Source organism: Manihot esculenta, chromosome 7 (genome assembly GCF_001659605.2).
Source record: "Manihot esculenta cultivar AM560-2 chromosome 7, M.esculenta_v8, whole genome shotgun sequence".
Lineage (NCBI taxonomy): Eukaryota > Viridiplantae > Streptophyta > Magnoliopsida > Malpighiales > Euphorbiaceae > Manihot > Manihot esculenta.
In genome coordinates this window covers 16770097-16794219 of record NC_035167.2, presented here as the reverse complement: position 1 = coordinate 16794219, position 24123 = coordinate 16770097, and the positions used below count along the sequence as shown (strand labels likewise).

Here is a 24123-nt window from a genome sequence, read left to right as displayed (position 1 = left end):
ACCCACCACAGTGACTGAGATCAGAAGTTTCTTGGGTTTGGCTGGTTATTACAGGAGGTTCGTTCAGGACTTCTCAAAGATTGCAGCTCCTCTAACCAGATTGACCAGAAAGAACCAGAGGTTCGTATGGACCGATCAGTGTGAAGAGAGTTTCGAGGAGCTTAAGAAAAGGTTGACTTCAGCACCAGTGTTAGCTCTGCCAACTAGCAATGAGGACTTCACAGTGTTCTGTGATGCTTCTAGAGTAGGTTTGGGTTGTGTGTTGATGCAGAATGGCAAGGTAATCGCTTATGCTTCTAGACAGCTGAAGAGGCATGAGTTGAATTACCCCACACACGATCTTGAGATGGCAGCAGTCATCTTTGCACTCAAGATGTGGAGGCATTACCTCTATGGGGTAAAATGTGAGATCTTCACAGATCATAAGAGCCTGCAGCACATCTTGAGTCAGAGAGATTTGAATTTGAGATAGAGGAGATGGGTAGAACTGCTCAGTGACTATGATTGCAGAATCCAGTACCATCCGGGTAAGGCGAATGTTGTGGCAGACGCCCTAAGCTGGAAGTCACTAGGCAGTTTATCCCACATCACGGCAGAGAGGAGACCGGTGGTGAAAGAGTTTTACAAGCTCATGAATGAAGGTCTACAGTTAGAGTTGTCTGGTACAGGTGCTTTGATTGCACAGATGAGAGTGACACCCGTGTTTCTGGAGCAGGTGGCTCAGAAACAGCATGAGGACCCGGAGTTAGTGAAGATTGCCAGGACTGTTCAGTCAGGCAATGATAGCGAGTACAGATTTGACAGTAAGGGGATCCTCCGCTATGGGAACAAATTATGTGTACCAGATGACATCGGACTAAAAGGAGACATTATGAGAGAAGCTCATAATGCAAGATACAGCGTTCACCCCGGAGCCACCAAGATGTATCAAGATTTAAAGAAGGTTTATTGGTGGCCAGCGATGAAGAGAGAAGTGGCACAGTTTGTGTCCGCCTGCGAAGTATGTCAGAGGGTGAAGCTGGAACATCAGAAGCCGGCTGGAATGCTGAACCCGCTACCTATTCCAGAGTGGAAATGGGAGAATATAGCTATGGACTTCGTAGTGGGGTTACCGGCGACGTCCAACAGATTGGACTCCATATGGGTGATTGTGGACAGATTCACCAAATCTGCTCACTTCATCCCTGTCAGGAGTGGCTATTCTGTGGACAAGTTGGCGCAGGTATATGTAGATGAGATAGTCAGACTGCATGGGGTTCCCATTTCTATAGTGTCAGATAGAGGGCCCCAGTTCACCTCCAGGTTTTGGCGGAGTCTGCAGGATGCCATGGGTACCAGGTTGGATTTCAGTACTGCCTTCCATCCACAGACGGACGGACAGTAAGAAAGGACCATCCAGACCATCGAGGATATGCTTAGGATGTGTGTGCTGGACTTTGGCGGTTCTTGGAGGCAGCATCTACCTTTGGTGGAGTTTGCCTACAATAACAGCCATCATGCTAGCATCGGGATGGCTCCATATGAAGCTTTGTATGGAAGGAAGTGCAGGTCCCCTGTTTGCTGGGAGGAAGTTGGAGAGAAGGCTTTAGCAGGACCAGGCTTGGCTAAGTGTGAGGCGCTAGGCCACAGGCCCTGCACGCACGTTCCGGGTACAAGCATAAGCATGCATTGCCTGCCATAAGCCTAGCACAAGCGCGAGCTAAGCCTCGCCTCAGTGCTGGGCCTAGCTACCCAGGCATGCTCTTTTGTTAATTTTTTAATTTTTAAAGTAAAAAAATAATAGCTACTCAGGCATGCTCTTTTGTTAATTTTTTAATTTTTAAAGTAAAAAAATAATAGACATATATATTATATCATTGATAAAATTTCTTGTCCAAATTGATAAACAAATGGAGATCAGTGATGCAGTTAAAAAAAACTGTAGATCAGTGATATAAATTTTTTAAATAATTTTTAGAAATCCTTTTTATAAGTATTTAATAATATTTATTATTTTACGATGAGATATCAATATATTTAAAGTGATATCCTTTAAAATAAATACATAAAAAAAAATTTACAAGAAACTGAAACAACCCTTTCAATACTACTATTTAATACTAATTTTTACTCATCTCGTTTTTGTCCTATATTAGAAAAATTATATTTTAGTACACTAAGATTTTAGACCCCTAACACTCTCCCCCTACTTAAGCAATTGATGTCCTCGTCGATTAAGCTTATGGGAACTCTTCAATCCTCTATAAATATTACCGGAGGCTTTACTCTTTCTCTCAATTGATTCCTTCTGCACTCAAACCTTTCCATTTGACAAGTTATGCTTTGTAAGAAGGATGCTTGGTGGTTTTGACAACTTGTTCAACTAGGATTTCTTAACGCTTTGACGCATTAGTGCTGCTCGTGTAACTGCTAGTCTTGAGGGTTTTTTCAGCTTTGATATGATTCATCTGCATGGTATGGTTTTAGTACGCTCATATGAAGAACTGAGTGGATCTTCATCCATTGTGGTGGCTCAACTTGATATGCAACAGGCCCAACTTTAGCAACAATTGGAATTGACCCTTCATATTTTCGCACTAATCTTCTATCTCGATTGTAGAGGAAGTGTAATTGGTCTAGTAGTAGCTTGGCCATCACTAAGTCTCCAATAGTAAACTCCTGAGGCCTTCGATGTTCATTGGCCATATTCTTCATGTTCTTGGATGCTTTCTATATTTAAGCTCATGTAATATTTGCATTTCATTTTCACTCCTTTGTGAACTGATATGCTTTGAGGTTTCTCCCTGTGTATAGTAGATCAATTGTATGACATGCCAATGGTTGTTGACCTATAATAATCTCAAAAGGGATTTTATTAGTAGCAGAGCTCTTTAAAGTATTAAAAGAAAATTATGCAACATCAAGCAATGAGACCCAATTCTTTTGATTGGTATTGACAAAGTGTTGCAAGTACTCCAACAATCCATTACACTGCTCTGTCTGCAGGTTAGTTTGAGAATGAAAGCTTGTTGACACATTCAATTTTGTGCCTAAGATGCTAAACAGATCAGACTAGAAGGTACCAACGAACAATCTATCTCTGTCATTGACAATGCTTTGAGGAACATCCCAGTACTTCATAACATTTTTAAAGAAAGCTTGGACTGTTTCTTCAGCTGAACAATATATTGATATCGGTATAAAGGTGCATACTTTGAAAACCTATCTATAATCACCAAGATATGGTCATACTCTCCCACTTTTGGTAAGCCAGCAATGAATCAAGGGAAACACTTTCCTATGGTCTGCTTGAAATTGGTAAGGATTGCAGAAGACCTGCCAATTTCTATCTGTCCACTTTGTCTTGCTGGTCCACTAAGTATGTCTTTATGCATTCTTTAACATCATCTTCTATTTGAGACCAATAGTAGCTATGTTTTAGCAAAGCTAGCATTCGCCTCCAACCATAGTTTCCGGCACAAAAAGTATCATAGCACCCCTTTAACAGCAATCTCCTGACATTCCCTACTTTTGCTAGATATACTTGGCTAGCCTTCACCAGAAATAAATCATTATCTATACAAAATTGTCAAGTTTTTCCATCTTCGGCTAATCTCCATAAAGCCACTACTTGAGGATCCTTCTTCAAATTTTCTCGGATTTGATCGCTCACTTAGTTCTCAATTTGGCTTGAGGATAGATGAGCGATTCAGCTATGTGCCAACACTTTCAACTTTCTATTTAATAAATCTGCAACTCTATTAGAACTCTCATATTTGTATTCAAATTGAAAATCAAATTTAGCTATGCACTCCTACCACCTGGCCTACTTAGGCAACAATTTTGATTGTGAAAAAAATAGTTGACTCCAGTGTTGTTTGTCTTTATCACAAACTTCAACCCCAATAAATAGTGTCTCCACGTATGCAAAAAATGTACCCTAGGCACAACTTCTTTTCTTGGATGATGTATTGAATCTCTACATCTTTCAGCTTGCGACTCTCAAATGCAATTGGATGACCATCCTGTATTAATACTCCCCCCAATGCCCACAAAATCTAAAGAGTCATAACTCCACATACCTCATCATCCTATAATTATTTGGAATCTTTCCAACCATAGTCAACATCGCCATCATCAAGAGCATCCAACAACTAGAAAAAGAGGATAAAAGTAGCAACATTCCTTGCATGTCCAAAACAATAACTAGGTAGCAAGGCTCAACATCTGAAGGACATGCTTTTAACACTTGTTCGCACTAAGAAATGCAAGCACAATAGGAGAACTAAAGAAACCACCAAAAAAACCCAAGAGCAACTACAACCTAAAATTTTAGACTTAACGCCAAACTATAAGTAGAGAAGAAGTAGACCCATGGTAATTTTAGTCTATTCTAGTTATGGAGCAATTATTAAGAGTCCATTATTTCTCCAGCGCCAAGACACCATCTTCTGCCACCTCTGCAAATGGTTGACCAAAAACAGGAGATAGGACCTAACATCCAAATAAACGCACAAGTCATATCTCTAGAAAAAAATATCCCTCGTCACGCTTTAGTTTTGGTTTGCAAGTAAAACACAATATACAATAACCAACTAAGGAGATCATGGAGGAATAGTCTCTTTCTCAGCAAGAGCAAAAATAGTGATCCCCTATCCCTAAAGGTAGAGGAGTCAAAAAACACAAACTTTCTCTCATTCCCTTTCTCATAATGCATTCAATATAAATTCATTGAATATTCAATCAATCAAACCAAGTGGTTGAATTCAATCAATCAATCAAAAACTAATCTATGGTGTTGGGTCTCAACTCATACAAATTTCTATTCTTAAGATATCATTATGATTATGGTTGAAAAATAAAACATATATAATAGATTTTACAAATTGCTAATTAGGTGACTTTAGGTCCAATAAACTTTACAACTTGCTAATTAGGTGACTTTAGGTCCAATAAACTAGGATCAAACAAGGTTTAGTAATATTTTTCAATATGGTATTTCAAGGTATGAAAATGCTTCAATGAGCTTCGCAGAACGGTGAATCTCATGATATTTGTTGGTATTCTCGGATAATATAGTTCCTTCTTTCGAATTTATTAGTAGAAGATGTTTGGATTTTACTAATTCATATGTCATATTAGATCCTAGAGAATAAGATAGTATAGTTTTGATTTTGATTTTTTATTTTGCTTGGCTATGTTCCCTTTGTAAATTGGAGCACCTATTCTTTATTTCTTTTAATTTGATTAATTTTTGTTATAACACTATTATCATTACTCATTATAAATGTTGATTAATTATATATATATTCTATTAATTTTTACATACAATATAATAATATTATGAGTAACTAATTAAATTTGGTTTTCCATTATCATAATACAAAATTATTATAATTGTACTTTACATCTAATTACAATTTATTAGAAAGATTATCATGAAATAAAATTAAAAAGATATACTTTCAATTTTTATTATTCTAAATGAAAAAATTATTAACATGGTAGTAGTATATACATTTTTTGATTTTATTCATTAATATTTATTTTTAATAAAATTATTATTAATATATATTTTTAAGAAAATTATTATAGTCTAATTATAGTATAAATTGTGGATTAAAAAGTAATTTATTGCTTAACTTTATCCTAAGGTAATAAAATTTTTAAAATTATTAATTTTAGTTTTTATTTTGCTTCAAATTATAGATTTTTTTCAAAAGTAAATTATGTCCACTCATTTATAATTTAAAAGATAGCATTAATTTTTCAAAATATATATTTTTTTGTTAACAATAATTTTATTTTAATATATTAAAACATAATATTTACAAAGCTTCTCTTATTAAAAAATTTTAACACCTTTTTTATTTTGATATTTTATTTTAAAAGTATTAGAATTTAAATTATTATATGTAAAGATTAATATATTAAAATTATTTGAAAACAATAAAATTTGAAATGATTAAAGTGATTAAATATATCTTGCATTTGAAAAGAGTTTTAATTTTGGTTCAAATCAATCAATTTGCTCCTGTTGCGAGTAAGCATAATACAACCTACCTGAATTGTTTCTTTTCATTTAAATTAAATTTTATTTTTAAATAATTTCAAACCTTAACTGTAAAAAAGCCAAATTTGACCCATCAAAATCTTTTAAACTAAATATTTGATTTTCTTATATTTTTATCATATTTTATGCAACCAATTTTGCTATTGTAGATTTTATATTTAAATCCGATTCTATACATTATTTTGGATTTTATACATTATTATTTTTTATTTATTATTACAGTAAATATTTTTATTTTATAAAATATAAAAATTAATATTCTATAAGTATAAAAATTAATAATTTTAATTTTTCTTAGAATTTAATTTCTAAAATCCTTGAGTAAAAAATTGCAGATTTAAAATTATACTTGGAAGCCTATCTAACTTGAATTTATAAATATAAAAATTTTTATACTTGATTAAAAATTAAAATTGATTTTTATACTTACAGACAATAGTTGGAGTACTTCTAAATTGACTTTTATAAGTATAAAAATTTTTATATTTCAAAAATTAAAATTATTTACTATGATAATAAATTAAAAAATAATGAATAAAACCAACAAGTTCACTAATCTACGAGATTAAAATAGCAATTTCTTAATTTTTTATTATTAAAATTAATAGATAAAAGATAAAATTAATTTTTTATTATAAAAAATATTAGCTAATGAAGGAGTATTTTGGATATTAAAAAATATAAAACCTCTAGTTAATAGCTAACTAATAGTAATTTCTATGTTTATTAATGGAATGACTATTTTGTTAGACAAAAATTAAATTTAAGAATTCATTTGTTACCAAAAGTTTAATGAAGGATTATTTTGTGGGTTTTTATCAAAATTCAGGAATGTTCATGTAAATTACCCTAAAATTAAATCATGGAACAACTTATACTTGCACACCTATACTTTAATATTTTTATCTATCAAACACATCAAATTTAATTGTAACCTAATAAACACTCAAATTTTAAAAAACGTTACTCTTAAATACCTAAACTTTTAAAAATTATTATTTTAAATATCTAAACTTAAAAAAATATATATTTTTAAACAAAACTTTAAAAAAATACTTTTAAACACAATTTTAAAATTATGATTTTGAAAAATTACTTTCAACACAACTTTAAAATTACGGATTTAACAATAAATTTGAAAATTTACTTTTAAATACAACTTTATAACGATGAATTTGATAAAATTGTGTTTGAAAGTAATATATATTTTTTAAATTTAAGTGTTTATTAAATTAAAATTGAAGTGTTTAATAGGCAAAAGTATTAAAATATAAGTGTGTAAGTATCCATTTAGCTATTAAATCTTCCTATTATGATTTTAGAAATTAACCAGTGCAGAAGTTGTTTCATCTTAGAATATTGCAAAATAAATTTGTAAGATTGTTATAAAAATAAGGTAGGTTAAGAAAAAGGTTTCTAAATAAACTTACTTTTTTTGACAAAAATAAAAAGAAATAAACTTACTTTTACAATAGTTCTATCATATAGCAGTCATCCGACACCAGGGACTACTTTTTATTTTCGAGTTGAAATTCCATTGTTTTCTAATATGATTAACTTCAGCATGCACAGCAATCCGATGCAAATGTGTAATACCCGGCTAGACTCCGGCGTCGGAATTTCAATCTTCCGACGGAATTTCCGTTGAGATCTGGAATCTCGGATACCGGAACCTCTAAAAGGGTAAAATATGTTTTTACAAAATGATTTTCATGGTTTTATTGTTTGATTTTGAGTTAAAAGTTTTAAAGAAGAAAAGAAAAGAGATTGAGGAAAAGGCCCAAGTTCGGCCGCCGAACCTCATGTTCGACCGCCGAATATGGGGTGGTTTCGGAAGCTCCTTTGGCCCCCGAAGGTGGTCTGGCCAGCCACCTATAAAAGGCCCCATGTCCCAAAATAGGGAGTTTTCTCTCTCCATTTCCGAGCAAGGTGAGTCTTCGCCACCCCTTGGTGATCTTGTTTTTTTCCTTCAAATCTCTTAAGTTTTTTATGAGTTTTTATCTTGTTTTTGAAGGTTTTAAGCTTAAATCAAAGTTTTGAAGCTTTGGAGACCGTTTGACTCATCTCCACGTTAGGGTTGCTGTCACTCCTAGATCTCCAAGAGGTAAGCCTTGATCCTTGCCTCTCTTATGTTTTTAATTAAGTTTTGTGAAGATTTAAGGGGTTATAATGCGTGTTTTGGTTAGATCTAAGTTTTAGGGTTTATGTTAGCTTTATGCTAAATGTATGCCCTTGTGATGTTTTTGTTGTTGGTTGTTGGGGCTTAAATTAGTTTTGTGCCCCTTATGCATGTGGGTGTGAGAATGCATGTTGTAGGAAGATAAGTGTGTGTTTTGGAGAGTTTTGGGGCTGAAATGTATAGGGCGGAATCGGGTTCTGCCATTCTGGAGAACCCAGGTTCGGCCGCCGAAGCCAGTTTCGGCCGCTGAACCTGCCTGGGGAGGCAGCCTTTGGCTGCCTAAACTGCCCCAAAAGCAAGGACTTTCGGCTCTGGAGGGGAGTTTCGGCCGCCGAACCTGCCCCCGAATGTTAGTGACTTTCGGGTCTGTGAAGGCTTTCAGCCGCCGAACCTTGCCCCCGAAAGTGTTTGACTTTCGGATCTGTAGGGACTTTTGGCCGCCGAACCTGCCGCCGAAAGTCCTCTGCCCAGCCTTCCTTTGCCTGTTTTCGATGCATGTTTTATGATGTTTTGAAGGGTTTTTGGGGAGATGTTTAGAGTCCTTATAGAGTATGTTTGGTCCCTTATTTGAGTCCACCTGTGTAGGATCGGACTTGAGAGACCGAAGAGACCAGTAGTGAGTCAGCTGCTTCAGAGTCAGTCAAGCGGCAGCCAGAGGTGAGTAGAACTGAATTATGTTTTAAAGTAACTAAACTTTTAAGTATGTTCATGCATCACGATTGCCATGTTTATAGGTTGTTGCATTAGAATTCACGAATATGATGCATTGCATATTTTACTGTTAATGTGGATGGATATTGGATGACCCACTAGCCCTCGATATGACATGATACGATATGATATGATATGGAAGTCCAGGGTTGCCCATTCTACACCCCTAGCACAGTTGGACATGTTATGTTATGTTTAAGAGGAAGTCCTGAGGATCTCCGTCGAGGGCCGGGCATTATTTGGATATGTAGAGGGTTACTGGTGACAAGTCCATCCTTGATGTGTATTGTTTGTGTTGTGATGCATTCCATATGAGCATAATTTATTAAACTATTTTTACTATTCTGCTCACTAGGCTCTTGTAGCTTACCTCCTTTCTCCTAACCCCCAGGTTTGCAGGTCAGAGATAGCACAGAAAATCGGTAAGGGTGATGTTTATGTTTTTGTAATAGTTAGTAGTGGACATGTAATATGTAATGGATTAGAATTGTGCTTTGCCCTAGTTTATGTTGTAAATCCCAGTGAACATGTTTTTATGTAAAAGTTTTAATGATGAGATATGTTGAACCAAACTTGATGTTTATAATGTTGACTCTATAGGAGCATTTGATGAGGGCTCTAGTATGGGTATGTATAAAGTTATGATGTATGTACAGGTCAAGCTTGGTATATGAAAAGTTTAAAGTTTTTTATGAAAATGTACGTTCATGTTTGGGATTTTATCAGGTATACAGGATGCATAGTAGGCCTGCTACGGGTTTCGGCGACCTTAAGTCGATCTGAACCCTAGCGCCTGTAGCGATCCGGTTTCCGGATCGTTACAGAGTGGTATCAGAGTCCTAGGTTCACATGGTCGGACCTAGAGTGTTGGACTCATAGATGTTATAGAAGGACAAGCACAATAGGAAAAATCATTTCCACTAGGATAGGATGTAGAGTCCTGTCTTGATGATGATGTGTAATGCCATGACTACATGCATGTGCATTAATGATATGTGATGTATATGATGAGGGTTCATGTGTTTCCACATGAACCATATGATGCTAATGCTATATGTGTGTGTTGTTTTTTAAAAAACAGGATGCGAGGCTCACGTTGATCCACTAGATTGACAGGAGCTCCACCTGAGAATGAGGGCATGGATGCCCTTCCCTCTGCTCTGCCAAGGGCAAGGTCAAGTAGATCAAGTAGAGAAGGGACATCAAGGGACCCTAGAAGGTCTTTTGATGTGAATAGGAGGAGAACCGATCCGGGAAGGATGTCAGCTAATGTGAGGGAATCAGAGGAGGATGAACAGAGAAGAGATAGTAGTCTGGGCATGAGTATGTCAGAAGAGGGTATGGGAGAGTCACAAGGAGGCGCTCAAGCCTCAGGTTATGTTCACCCACCCCAGTACCAACCCTTTCCATAGGGCCCAGGGTATCCGATGGGGGGTTTATCGGATTACTCCAGCTTTCACCAATATCCCTCCTTCATGCCTTATCCTCCTTTTTACCCACCATATCCACAGTACCCCATGTTTCCACCCTCACCCTTCTATCCAAATACAGCAAACCCTAACCCAGGGAATGCTGCATCTCCTCCTCCACCAACAGAACCAATAGTCCCTGAAGCCCAAGCATCCAAACCTAGCTCATCAGTTGGGAGTAAAGTGAAGATGACCGACTATCTAAAGTTGGATGCTCCCAAGTTCAAAACAGGTGATAACCCGTTTGAGTATCTCAAGACGGTGAAAATGATAACAGATGAGCTAGGAGCAAGCGACAGTAGAGCCATTTAGATGGCGGGGTTCACATTAAAATGCAAGAAAGCAAAGGAGTGGTTTAAAAATTATGTGGACCCAAGGCTGGATAGCCTATCTTGGGAGGAGTTTGCTGGATGGGCTTTTCCAGACAGTTCAAGGGAGCTGAAAGTGATAGAGTTTGAGCAGCTGAGGCAGACGAAAGACATGAGTGTCGATGAGTACACGGATAAATTTCTAGAGTTACTGCAGTTTGTGGGTCAGGCATATGATACTGATAAGAAGAAAGCCAGGAGGTATACCATGAGACTTCACTCTAGGTATTCCTCCCTAATCCTAGCAGCAGAGAGAGAGAGCTTCCACACCACAGTGGATGCAGCCAGAAAGATGGAGGCTAGTGCCATCATCCAAGGAATAGTGAAACAGCAGGTGGCACAGCCCTCGAGTTCTAAGACCCTAGGTTCAGGAAAGTTTGATCTGTCTTCTCTGAGTGCAGCAGCCTCAGGTAGCAAAAAGTGGAACAGGTCCAAGCCAAAGAAGAACAAGTTCTGGAACCGGTTTGTAACAGCCCGGAAACCGGTACCTCTCTGTAACGGCTCCAAACTGCTCAGCACTAGGATCCAGATCGGCTTAAGGCCGCCGGGACCCGTAGTAAGCCTGCTATGAACTCTGTGTACCTGAGAAAATCCCATACATGATCCAACTTGACTACTAGCTGTTTAAACATTTTCTGAAAGACTACCAGACTTAACTGAAAAGTCACTCAGATAAACTAATCTGAAATAGCCCTTAGGGCTATCTGTAATACACCAGTGACACGTTACCAAGTAACCTCCATGCACTATGCGCTGTGTCATAGAACCCACTCTGTAAAGGTCAGCATATCATAAGTTACCTTGGCTACCATAGAGTCACAGGAATCAAACCTGGTCTTCTCTAGTGGCCTCTCTATGGATCACAGGACTCAAACCTGGTCTTTCCTCCGCACTGGTCTTGGGTCAAGGGAATTAAACCCTGTCTTCCCTCACAGTTATAATTCACTGGGTTTTCGCAACACAACATTTAGTAAGCCTGGTTTGACTCATTTCTCACCAAGAAACTAAAAACAGGATACATGCGTAGACAAGGGATTCAGCACATACTGGGCAAAGCACAACTCTAGACATTATCTCATTATACTCTATCTCTTTACCACAAGCTCTTTCCATGCATAACCTGTATACACAGTATCTCCATACATCATGTCCACAACTATACTATACAAACACATCATATCATCCTTCATCTTTACATCATCTTACTTAAACATTACATTAAGCTTCCTCTATACATATACAATCCTTTAGCAACTCTGATGCTTCTACCCTTCCCAGCTACTCTGAACCTGCAAAACTGGGATTAAGGGAAAGGGATGAGCTTCTAAAGCCCAGTGAGTAGAAACACTGAAAACAGTTCATTCATACGCACTATATATGAAAATGCATCACAACACAAACATCTCAATATATCTTGGATTAGACATGACCCCAAAACTCCCTCGACGGGCTATTGAAGTCGCCTTGGTCCAATCCCCACTAAGGTAGACATGACCCCAAAAATACCCTCTGTCAACACTAGCCCCCCCAAAGGAGCTACACAGGGCATTCCAACAAGTAATTGCCCAACTGACCTGACACAATGACAGGAGCCGAAGCTTAGGCTATTGGAGTCGCCTGGGTCCACCTAATCTCTGATCACATAATATGCAATGCTTCACATTCGTGATTCTAATGCAATCACCCTAATACATATCATAGCATTCATGATGCATGAACTATGCTAAAGCATTATGTTTCTTTAATAACAGATTAAGTTTAGTTCTACTCACCTCTGCTCCTCTGGCAGAAACTGTACTGACTCTGCAACTGCTAATCCTGACGACCTCCCTGAACTGTCGGGTCCACTCCTACACAAATGGACTCGAATGAGGTGTCGAACAGTGCTAACATAACTCTAACACAACTCCCTACACACCTTCCCACAAACCCCCTAAAAGATCCTAGAACAATCATGCAAAGCAGGCAAAAGAAGGCTGGGCAGGACACGTTCGGCGGCAGGTTCGGCGGCCGAATGTCCTCTCCAGAGACGAAACTCGCCTACTTTCGGCGGCCGAATCTCCACTTTCGGCGGCCGAAGCCTTCGGGGGTAAGGTTCGGGGGCCAAACCACACTCCAGAGACGAAAGTCTCCAACCTTCGGCGGCACCTTCGGCGGCCGAACCTCCCCTCCAGAGACGAAAGTCCAATCCTTCGGGGGCAGGTTGAGGCAGCCGAAACCACCTCCTCACCACGTTCGGCGGCCGAACCTTCTTTCGGCGGCCGAAGCTGGGTTCTCCAGTTAGGCAGAACCTCGCTCACCTCATACTCAACTTCCCCCAAACCTCACTCAACATGCATCTCAACACACATAACAAGCATATACTCAACTATATGCACAAAGGGGTCCAAAACTACCTAAACACCCCAACAAACAACACCCATAACACATAAACATACTCATGCATAAAAACCCTCAAAAACCTCCTTTTACACCTCACCATGCAACTCTTCCCTTTCCCCCATAAAACTTGCTGAAAACCACTATAAAACATAAGGATCAACACTTACCTCTTGGCTAGTGTGATCCTAGCTTCAAAACATGGAGAAACCAAGCTCCTCAAGCTTCAAGCTCCACAACTTCCTCTTTTTTTCTCACAACCTTCAAAACCAAGTGAAAACTCATAAAAACCTTGAAAGCTTTGAGGCAACATCATAAAAACATCCAAGGAGACCCTAAACCCCACCTTGCCCACAAAGAGAGCTTCCAGCACCCTCCATGGCTAGTCAACGGGGCTTAAATAGGTGGCCAACCGCCCTTCCTTCGGCTGCCGAAACTGCATGCAAAACTATGCAACGTTCGGCGGCCTAACGTGAAGTTTCGGAAGCCGAACCTATCGCACTTTCGGCGGCCGAACATGACCTTCGGCGGCCGAACCTGCATTCTGCCTCCTTGGTCTTTTCTCTTCAAAACTCATTCCCTCCTTCAAAACCATAAAACACTTACAAAAAAAACATGCTAGAAAACCTTGAGAAAACCCCGCAACACGAATCCGACATCCAAGATTCCACCTGACGGTAGGAATTCCGATGCTTGAACGAGCCGGGTATTACAATCTACCCCCCTTATAACAACATTCGTCCCCGAATGTTTAAAACCAAACAAACAAAAAACACAGGCAAGTAAAGCCTAACACGTCTTCAAAAAGAGACTTGCCGAAACTCTACGTTCCTGATCTGAGTCCATACTCCAGCCTTAGTCTCCTAATAGTTTTCTAAACTCCACAGCTTTCGCTGCGCTACTCTGATCCTTACTCTTCACTTTTCAGTCTTTATGCACCTCTCACTAGGACTACGAATCTGTAACAATCAAAACTTAAGGAATCATCCTTCGTTTCCCACAACAGCACTGGAAACATTCCAGGGTGAAGTACTAAGTCAGATAAAACCTTATCTACCCCAACTTTCCACTATTCTGATAACTCTTAGCTCTCTCTGCAGGTGCCATTCGGTAGGGAAAGGAAAGAAAGAAGTGGTTCTGCGTCCAGATACCATTTTCACTCCCCTCTCACATTTCCTAACAGATGGTAAACCTGACAGGCTACTCGTACCCACTAGCAATGGCATTGAGGCTGAGTCCCTATCCTGACAAACTTACTCACAAGAGCTATAACAACCCTCTGATAACCTTTCCTGAATAACTGTGAGCCTGTAGGGTTGACATCAACTTCTAGGCACCGCTATACACTGTCCTTCTCAAGGACTACCACCGATCCATCCTATACCCTGAACTCTCCTACCTTGTCGCTGCTGACACAGGTAGTACTGTGAGTAACTAGCCAATCCGCCCTAGAATGACATCACACAGTCAACTCTAGAACCATAAGGTCAGCTGAATCGCATCTACTCACCACAAACTCTAAACTGCACTGACTGACTCTGCTTCAGATGGATCATACACTTAGGTCCACTGACCCAAGAAACACACTCTAAGCCCAGAAGTCATCAAACCCATCCGACCAACAGCGCACAACAACAAGGAAAGCGAAACCCTGGGGTCTAACACAAACAGCATACACATCCGAATACTTACAAACGAACGTACCTAACGTCGCCGTATTCGATGTGTTAGCCTCCTAGAAAGTCAGGATGAAGATCCACGCTAAAGCTCATGGAACTTCTCTAGGAAACGTCCTAAAGAAAAGCTGACCCTTTTCTCTGCCTCAACTACCACCCAATCTCAGACTGGCTCTAACCTCTTTCTGACCTTATTCCTACTCTTATGTATTCTTTTCTGCTCGATCTTACTTCCTTTTATCACATAACTGATATCCTACTATAGTTCATACAAACACATATCAGATCACTCAATCATGAGCATACCTGGCACAGAGGTGTCAGATGTGTCAGCCTCTCCTCTTTGCCTATCAGCCTGAGCTGCTCTATCTGTATCTGCTCCCTGAGACTGAACCAACTGGGACGTAAAAGGACACTCACGCATCACATGTCCCTCCTGTCCACACCTGTAACATCCTGTCGTACCAACAAGACAAACTCCCTTATGCAACCTTCCGCACCTCAAACATTTTGCTCTGCCTCTACCAGAACTTGCACCAACATCATAACTTAGACTCTTATTTTTCTTTGACCGTCTCAAGCCTCTAACCTTTTTCTTCATGGTTCTCCCCCACATCACTCCTTTCGCGGTAGCTGTACTCCAAGTGGAGGGTTCATTCTCTCCTATCCTAGAGTCCTTGGTCTGAGCATCCTCTAAAACCTCTTCATTCAAATGCACCTGTATACCTACATCCTTTCTTTGCACATCTCCTCCTGTCTCTTTCCTGTTTCCTCCCATTCTTCCTAGATCTATTCCTTCTCTACTCTCCTCAACAGACTCTTCAGACGGATCTGATTCCACAAGGTAACCAGCATCACTCATCTTAGCTCTCCTGAAGACCAACACACAAGAAACAATCATTAGCACACATAGAGTTCATATGAAAACACATGAACCTACAAAATGTATACATGCATACACAGTACAATATTTATGCACATGCATATAGTCATGGCATATCACATCATCCTCAAAACAAACCTTATCTGTCTTATCCTAGTGGACATGAGTTTACTTATTGTGCTTGCCTTCCTAGAACATCTAAACCAACCTCTTTCCGATGTGGGACCTCGCTAATCCTTGAACAAAACTGCTCAACACACCGTACTTAAGAGGACCTATGCTCTGATACCATCTGTAACAGCCCGGAAATCGGTACCTCTCTGTAACGGCTCCAAACTGCTCGGCACTAGGATCCAGATCGGCTTAAGGCCGCCGGGACCCGTAGTAAGCCTGCTATGAACTCTGTGTACCTGAGAAAATCCCATACATGATCCAAATTGACTACTAGCTGTTTAAACATTTTCTGAAAGACTACCAGACTTAACTGAAAAGTCACTCAGATAAACTAATCTGAAATAGCCCTTAGGGCTATCTGTAATACACCAGTGACACGTTACCAAGTAACCTCCATGCACTATGCGCTGTGTCATAGAACCCACTCTGTAAAGGTCAGCATATCATAAGTTACCTTGGCTACCATAGAGTCACAGGAATCAAACCTGGTCTTCTCTAGTGGCCTCTCTATGGATCACAGGACTCAAACCTGGTCTTTCCTCCGCACTGGTCTTGGGTCAAGGGAATTAAACCCTGTCTTCCCTCACAGTTATAATTCACTGGGTTTTCGCAACACAACATTTAGTAAGCCTGGTTTGACTCATTTCTCACCAAGAAACTAAAAACAGGATACATGCGTAGACAAGGGATTCAGCACATACTGGGCAAAGCACAACTCTAGACATTATCTCATTATACTCTATCTCTTTACCACAAGCTCTTTCCATGCATAACCTGTATACACAGTATCTCCATACATCATGTCCACAACTATACTATACAAACACATCATATCATCCTTCATCTTTACATCATCTTACTTAAACATTACATTAAGCTTCCTCTATACATATACAATCCTTTAGCAACTCTGATGCTTCTACCCTTCCCAGCTACTCTGAACCTGCAAAACTGGGATTAAGGGAAAGGGATGAGCTTCTAAAGCCCAGTGAGTAGAAACACTGAAAACAGTTCATTCATACGCACTATATATGAAAATGCATCACAACACAAACATCTCAATATATCTTGGATTAGACATGACCCCAAAACTCCCTCGACGGGCTATTGAAGTCGCCTTGGTCCAATCCCCACTAAGGTAGACATGACCCCAAAAATACCCTCTGTCAACACTAGCCCCCCCAAAGGAGCTACACAGGGCATTCCAACAAGTAATTGCCCAACTGACCTGACACAATGACAGGAGCCGAAGCTTAGGCTATTGGAGTCGCCTGGGTCCACCTAATCTCTGATCACATAATATGCAATGCTTCACATTCGTGATTCTAATGCAATCACCCTAATACATATCATAGCATTCATGATGCATGAACTATGCTAAAGCATTATGTTTCTTTAATAACAGATTAAGTTTAGTTCTACTCACCTCTGCTCCTCTGGCAGAAACTGTACTGACTCTGCAACTGCTAATCCTGACGACCTCCCTGAACTGTCGGGTCCACTCCTACACAAATGGACTCGAATGAGGTGTCGAACAGTGCTAACATAACTCTAACACAACTCCCTACACACCTTCCCACAAACCCCCTAAAAGATCCTAGAACAATCATGCAAAGCAGGCAAAAGAAGGCTGGGCAGGACACGTTCGGCGGCAGGTTCGGCGGCCGAATGTCCTCTCCAGAGACGAAACTCGCCTACTTTCGGCGGCCGAATCTCCACTTTCGGCGGCCGAAGCCTTCGGGGGTAAGGTTCGGGGGCCAAACCACACTCCAGAGACGAAAGTCTCCAACCTTCGGCGGCACCTTCGGCGGCCGAACCTCCCCTCCAGAGACGAAAGTCCAATCCTTCGGGGGCAGGTTGAGGCAGCCGAAACCACCTCCTCACCACGTTCGGCGGCCGAACCTTCTTTCGGCGGCCGAAGCTGGGTTCTCCAGTTAGGCAGAACCTCGCTCACCTCATACTCAACTTCCCCCAAACCTCACTCAACATGCATCTCAACACACATAACAAGCATATACTCAACTATATGCACAAAGGGGTCCAAAACTACCTAAACACCCCAACAAACAACACCCATAACACATAAACATACTCATGCATAAAAACCCTCAAAAACCTCCTTTTACACCTCACCATGCAACTCTTCCCTTTCCCCCATAAAACTTGCTGAAAACCACTATAAAACATAAGGATCAACACTTACCTCTTGGCTAGTGTGATCCTAGCTTCAAAACATGGAGAAACCAAGCTCCTCAAGCTTCAAGCTCCACAACTTCCTCTTTTTTTCTCACAACCTTCAAAACCAAGTGAAAACTCATAAAAACCTTGAAAGCTTTGAGGCAACATCATAAAAACATCCAAGGAGACCCTAAACCCCACCTTGCCCACAAAGAGAGCTTCCAGCACCCTCCATGGCTAGTCAACGGGGCTTAAATAGGTGGCCAACCGCCCTTCCTTCGGCTGCCGAAACTGCATGCAAAACTATGCAACGTTCGGCGGCCTAACGTGAAGTTTCGGAAGCCGAACCTATCGCACTTTCGGCGGCCGAACATGACCTTCGGCGGCCGAACCTGCATTCTGCCTCCTTGGTCTTTTCTCTTCAAAACTCATTCCCTCCTTCAAAACCATAAAACACTTACAAAAAAAACATGCTAGAAAACCTTGAGAAAACCCCGCAACACGAATCCGACATCCAAGATTCCACCTGACGGTAGGAATTCCGATGCCTGAACGAGCCGGGTATTACACGGTTGAAGTCTGGTATGGGATTAGGTGGTGGCTCGAGCTCTGGTTCAGACAGTTCAGGATGCATGAGGTGTGGAACGCCGCACAAAGGGGTTTGTCGGTTTGGGACTACAGCCTGCTTTAGATGCGGACAGGAGGGGCACATGGCACGTGAGTGTCCCACAGCGACCTTGTTGGCACAGTCCCAGCAGACGGCTTTAGGTAGTGTGGCTCAACCAACAGCTCCAGCCGTGACTCAGGGCAGTGGTCGAGGCAGAGGGAGAGGGTCAGCCTCTTCTTCTGCAGGTTCCCACGGAGAAGGTTCGTCAGCTCCAACTCAGATCTTCACTATGACTCAGCAGGAGGCTAACACGTCAAACACCGTGGTGTTAGGTAATCTCATCATTGGATGTTCTGATGTGTATGGTCTTATAGACCCCGGTGCTTCTCATTCTTTTGTTGCTCCGAGAGTAGTAGATAGAGTGGGTTTGATAGCTTCTGGGTTAGAGTGTCCCCTTTGGGTCAATGGACCCAAGTGTGATCCATCTGTGGCAGAGTCAGTCTGCAGGTTCAGTTCAGTTTTTGTTGAGGGTAGATGCCTTCCAGCCGACCTTGTGGTTCTAGACTTGACTGATTTTGACATCATTCTAGGGATGGACTGGCTATCTGCTCATGGTGCTACCTTGGACTGCAGAGACAAGGTAGTTAGGTTCAGAGGACAGGATGGGTCAGAGGTTGTCTTCAGGGGAGACAGGAGGGGTATGCCTAGAGGTTTGATATCAGCCCTACAGGCTCGTAGGTTGCTTAGGAGGGGTTGTCAGGGGTATCTAGCTCATGTTAGAGAGCTTGACAGTCAGGTTAGGGAACCAGCCTTAATGCCCGTAGTCAGAGAGTTCCTAGATGTTTTCTCAGATGAGCTGCCAGGTTTACCACCTGCTAGGGAGATAGAGTTTGAAATTGAAGTGATGCCTGGAACTAGACCCATCTCTATTCCTCCCTATAGAATGGCACCTGCAGAGTTAAAAGAGTTAAAAGAGCAGTTGCAAGAGTTGGTAGATAAGGGTTTCATCCGACCTAGTACCTCACCTTGGGGTGCTCCGGTCCTGTTTGTGAAAAAGAAGGATGGATCCCTCAGACTTTGTATCGACTACAGACAGTTGAACAATGTCACTACCAAGAATAAATATCCGTTACCCAGGATTGATGATCTATTTGATCAGCTAGCAGGAGCAGGTTGTTTCTCCAAGATAAATCTGAGATCCGGGTACTACCAGTTGAGGGTCAGAGAAGAAGATGTGCCAAAGACAGCTTTCAGGACCAAATATGGGCACTATGAGTTCCTAGTGATGCCGTTCGGGTTAACCAATGCCCCTGCAGCATTCATGGACCTCATGAACAGAGTTTTTAGCCAGTTTCTGGATCACTTCGTTATTGTCTTCATTGACGATATCTTAATGTATTCCAGAAATGCAGAGGAGCATGCCCATCATTTGAGGACAGTGTTGCAGACCTTGAGAGAACACGGCTTGTATGCCAAGTTCTCCAAGTGTGAATTCTGGTTGAGGAGCATTTCTTTCTTAGGGCATGTGGTATCAGAAAAGGGAATCGAGGTGGACCCTAAGAAAGTAGAAGCGGTAGCTAACTGGCCCAGACCCACTACAGTCACAGAAATCAAAAGCTTTTTGGGTTTGGCAGGTTACTACAGGAGGTTCGTTCAGGACTTCTCTAGAATTGCAGCTCCTATGACCAGGTTGACCAAAAAGAATCAGAAATCCATTTGGTCAGAACAGTGTGAGGAAAGCTTTGAAGAGCTGAAGAGAAGGTTGACGTCAGCACCGATGTTAGCTCTGCCTACCAGTAATGAAGACTTCACGGTGTTTTGTGATGCGTCCCGAGTGGGATTATGTAACGACCCGGAAACCGGACCGCCACCGGCGCTAGGATCCAGATCGGCTTAAGGCCGCCGGGACCCGTAGCAAGCCAAACATACATACTATTACCTGGTCAAATCCCATACATGATTAAAACTTAACCATAAAAACATGAAAACTGAACATCTGTTGAACCCAAATCTGACCTGTGCATGTATCCTGACATGAAACATACATCACAAAATCATAAAATCATAAAACCTCCACTGGAGTCCTCATCATATACTCCAATGGGGTAACATTACATGCCTCAAGTTTGGTTCTCAACTCAATACATAACCATGCATTAACAGGGACTAACCAGTCTATAGGGTCAAGCACAACTAATCCATAGACGCAACTTTACTTAACATTACATTATCTTACATGAATTTATAATACATGTCCACTCTAACATACTAAACATAAACATAATCTAAGCTATTACAACATGCATATCTTAACCTTGACTTTACCCTGCAGCCTCTGGACTCTGACTTAAACCTGCAACACTGGGGTTAGGGGAAAGGGGTGAGCTAAAAAGCCCAGTGAGTAGAAACAGAAAAAAACCATTCATTAATTACATGCGTTCATGAAATGCGTCATAACACAAGTAAATCACATAACTTTCTCTGGTCCGTTTCGGGGTTCATGCAGATAACTATTCCCCACGGAGTGTTTTCTGAGAGTACTCTTGAATTGCTAGCATCTTTACTCTCAAGGATCGGACATGACCCCAAAAATCCCTCTGTCGGTGCCCGGCTCCCCAAAGAAGCTCACAGGACTAACATAGACATAACATGGTGTCTGGTCCATAGAGAGCTCACATGGACTTTCCTACAGGTACTCGTCCGGCTCTCAAAGGACTTAGACAAGACTCAATGACAGATATGGGCTATTGGAGTCGCCTTGGTCCAAACCTACCTCAGCATCAACATGAAATAATGCAATGCAACATATTCGTGAACTAGTGCAATCAACCTACTATACATAATCATGATGCATGCTCATGCTTTAGGCATTAGAATTTCTTAAAATAAAACATTAAGTTTAGTTCTACTCACCTCCTGGCAGACGCCGACTGACTCTGCACCTGCTAGCACTAATGGCCTCCTCGGTCTCTCGGGTCCGATCCTACACAGGTGGACTCGAATGAGGTGCCAAACATACTCTAACAACTCATAAACATACCCCCAAAAACCCCTCTAAACATCACTTAAACATGCATGGAAAACACCCAAGAAAAAGGCTGGACAGAGCACTTTCGGCGGCACCTTCGGCGGCCGAAAGTCCCCTCCAGAGACGAAACTCGGGCAGGTTCGGCGGCACCTTCGGCGGCCGAAAGTCCCAGACAGAACCGAAACTCCACTTTCGGGGGCAGGCTTCGGCAGCCGAAACTGCCTTCACAAGAGGGTTCGGCGGCCGAAAGTCACTTCGGCGGCCGAACCTGAGCTTCTGCCAAAGGGCAGAAACTCGGCTCCTCATGCACATTTGCTTCCCAACACCTCAAATCATGCATAAACTTATTTCTACACATGCATACACATCATACATCACACCTAGGGGTCTCAAACTCTAATATACCCCAACTACAACACTTCAAACAACCCATTTCCAACATACATTGTTCAAATCGTAACATAAACCCATAAGCCTATTCATGAACTAAACATGCCTTTAACCCCCCATAGATCTTCATAAAACTTATTTAAAACATAAAAAGAGTTCAAGATCGACCCTTACCTCTTGAAGATCGAGAGGAAGATGACCTAAACTCGGGGGTTGGAGAGATTTGGTTCTTGAACCTCCAAGCTCCAAAAACCTTGCTCCAAAGCTCAAATCTTTCAAAACCAAGTTGAAACTCGTTAAATCTTACAAGATTTGAGGAGAAATCGTTAAAAAAAGAACCAAGGGAGAGTAGGGACTCACCGTGGCCGAAAATGGGGAGAAAACTCCCTGTTTCGGTCATGGCGTCCATTTATAGGGCTGGCCAAAAACACCTTCGGAGGCCGAACGTGCCTCCAAAACTCATGCAAGTTCGGCGGCCGAACATGGAGATTCGGCGGCCGAACCTGGTTTCTGCCCAACTCAACTTTCGGAGGCCAAAGGCACACCCGAAACCAAACCATGTTCGGCGGCCGAACATCACTTTCGGCGGCCGAACCTGGCAGACTCCTCCTTGGTCTTTTCTCTTCAAAACTCAATTCTTTTTCAATTAAAACCATTGAAATCATTATAAAAACATTTAGAAAATACATTTTACCCTTCTAGAGAGATCCAACACCCTAGATTCCGCCGGAGGGCAGGAATTCCGATGCCGGATTCTAGCCGGGTATTACATTCTTCCCCCCTTACAGAACATTCGTCCCCGAATGTTCCTCAACTACTCATGCATAAAAACATAACATAAGAACATATCATCGTACATACACATCAAGCAAGCAATCAAGCAAGCAAGACCTCTAAACTTTCTCCTAAAAGAGACACGGCATTGCCGGAGTCAAAACTCCCGGTTCTCCTAAGAACACTCCTCAAACTGGGGTGATTCTACAGGACCTCTCCATCTGAATCTCCTTGTTCCAAAACTAACTAACTGATGTGTCCATGATCCGCAATAGCTGCTCAACTCAGGTGAGATCCCTTGGGACCTCCACCTCTGGTTCCTCAAGAACCCTACTTGGATCTGACACGAACTTTCATAAAGTGGAACGTGGAAATCCGAATGGATTCTCTCCCTTATGAATCACCCTTCTCAAAGAAAACACCTCAAGCAATACCTCAACCTCCTCCTGAACTCCTCCTGCTTCCACTGCGCTACTCTGATCTTCTCTTCTGATCCGCAAGGATCCATCCTTCTTTTCCACAAAAAACCGTCACTAGAACACCCCAAGGAGAGTGACTAGGTCGGATGAAACTCTCATCTACTAATTCCTGCAGTTGCTCCTCCAACTCAAAACTCTGCAGGTGCCAACCTGTAGGGAAGGATAGAAATGGTTCTGGGTCCAGACACCACTCCTATTCCAAGCTCTAACTCCCTAACAGATGGTAAACCTGACAGCTCGTCTAGGCAGACATCTAAGAACTCTCTAACTACTACTATCACTGAGGCTGGTTCCCGACCCAATTACTAACTCTCCAGCAAGAACTAGAACCCTCTGACAACCCCTCCTACGCACCCTATGAGCCTGACAGGCTTACATCAAACTTCTAGGCAACCTACACTGTCCCCTCAAAAGACTACCTCTGACCCATCCTGTCCTCTGAACCTGGCCACCTAGTCTCTACGGACCAAGGTAGCACCACAAGTAGAAACCCAATCCATTCCGAGAGTGACGTCTGAACATTCAAGTCCAAGACCTCAAAATCGGGTGGATGGATTCTACCCTCAGTTGACACCTGAACTGAACCGGCAGACTGACTCTGCCTCAGATGGATCACACTTGGGTCCACTAACCCTGAGAGAACACTCTAGCCTAGAAGTTATCAACCCAACCCCTCGACGACTCTTTAGAGTAACTAAGGAAAGAGAAACACCAAGGTTCACAAAAGCATGCACATCAGAACATCAAAGTGAGCGTACCTGACACCACCGTGTTCG

General features: G+C 41.5%; 1 protein-coding gene across 1 annotated transcript in view; it reads right to left on the bottom strand.

Moving 5' to 3' along the window:
• Window positions 1-24123, bottom strand: part of LOC122723987 — a 74602-nt gene that overhangs the window by 17278 nt on the left and 33201 nt on the right. The window contains exons 2-3 of the mRNA XM_043958131.1: window positions 15553-15706; window positions 15141-15231 (exon numbers count right to left, since the gene is read on the bottom strand). Coding sequence (XP_043814066.1) covers window positions 15141-15231; window positions 15553-15706 — 245 coding nt within the window. The remainder of the gene's footprint in view (window positions 1-15140; window positions 15232-15552; window positions 15707-24123) is intronic.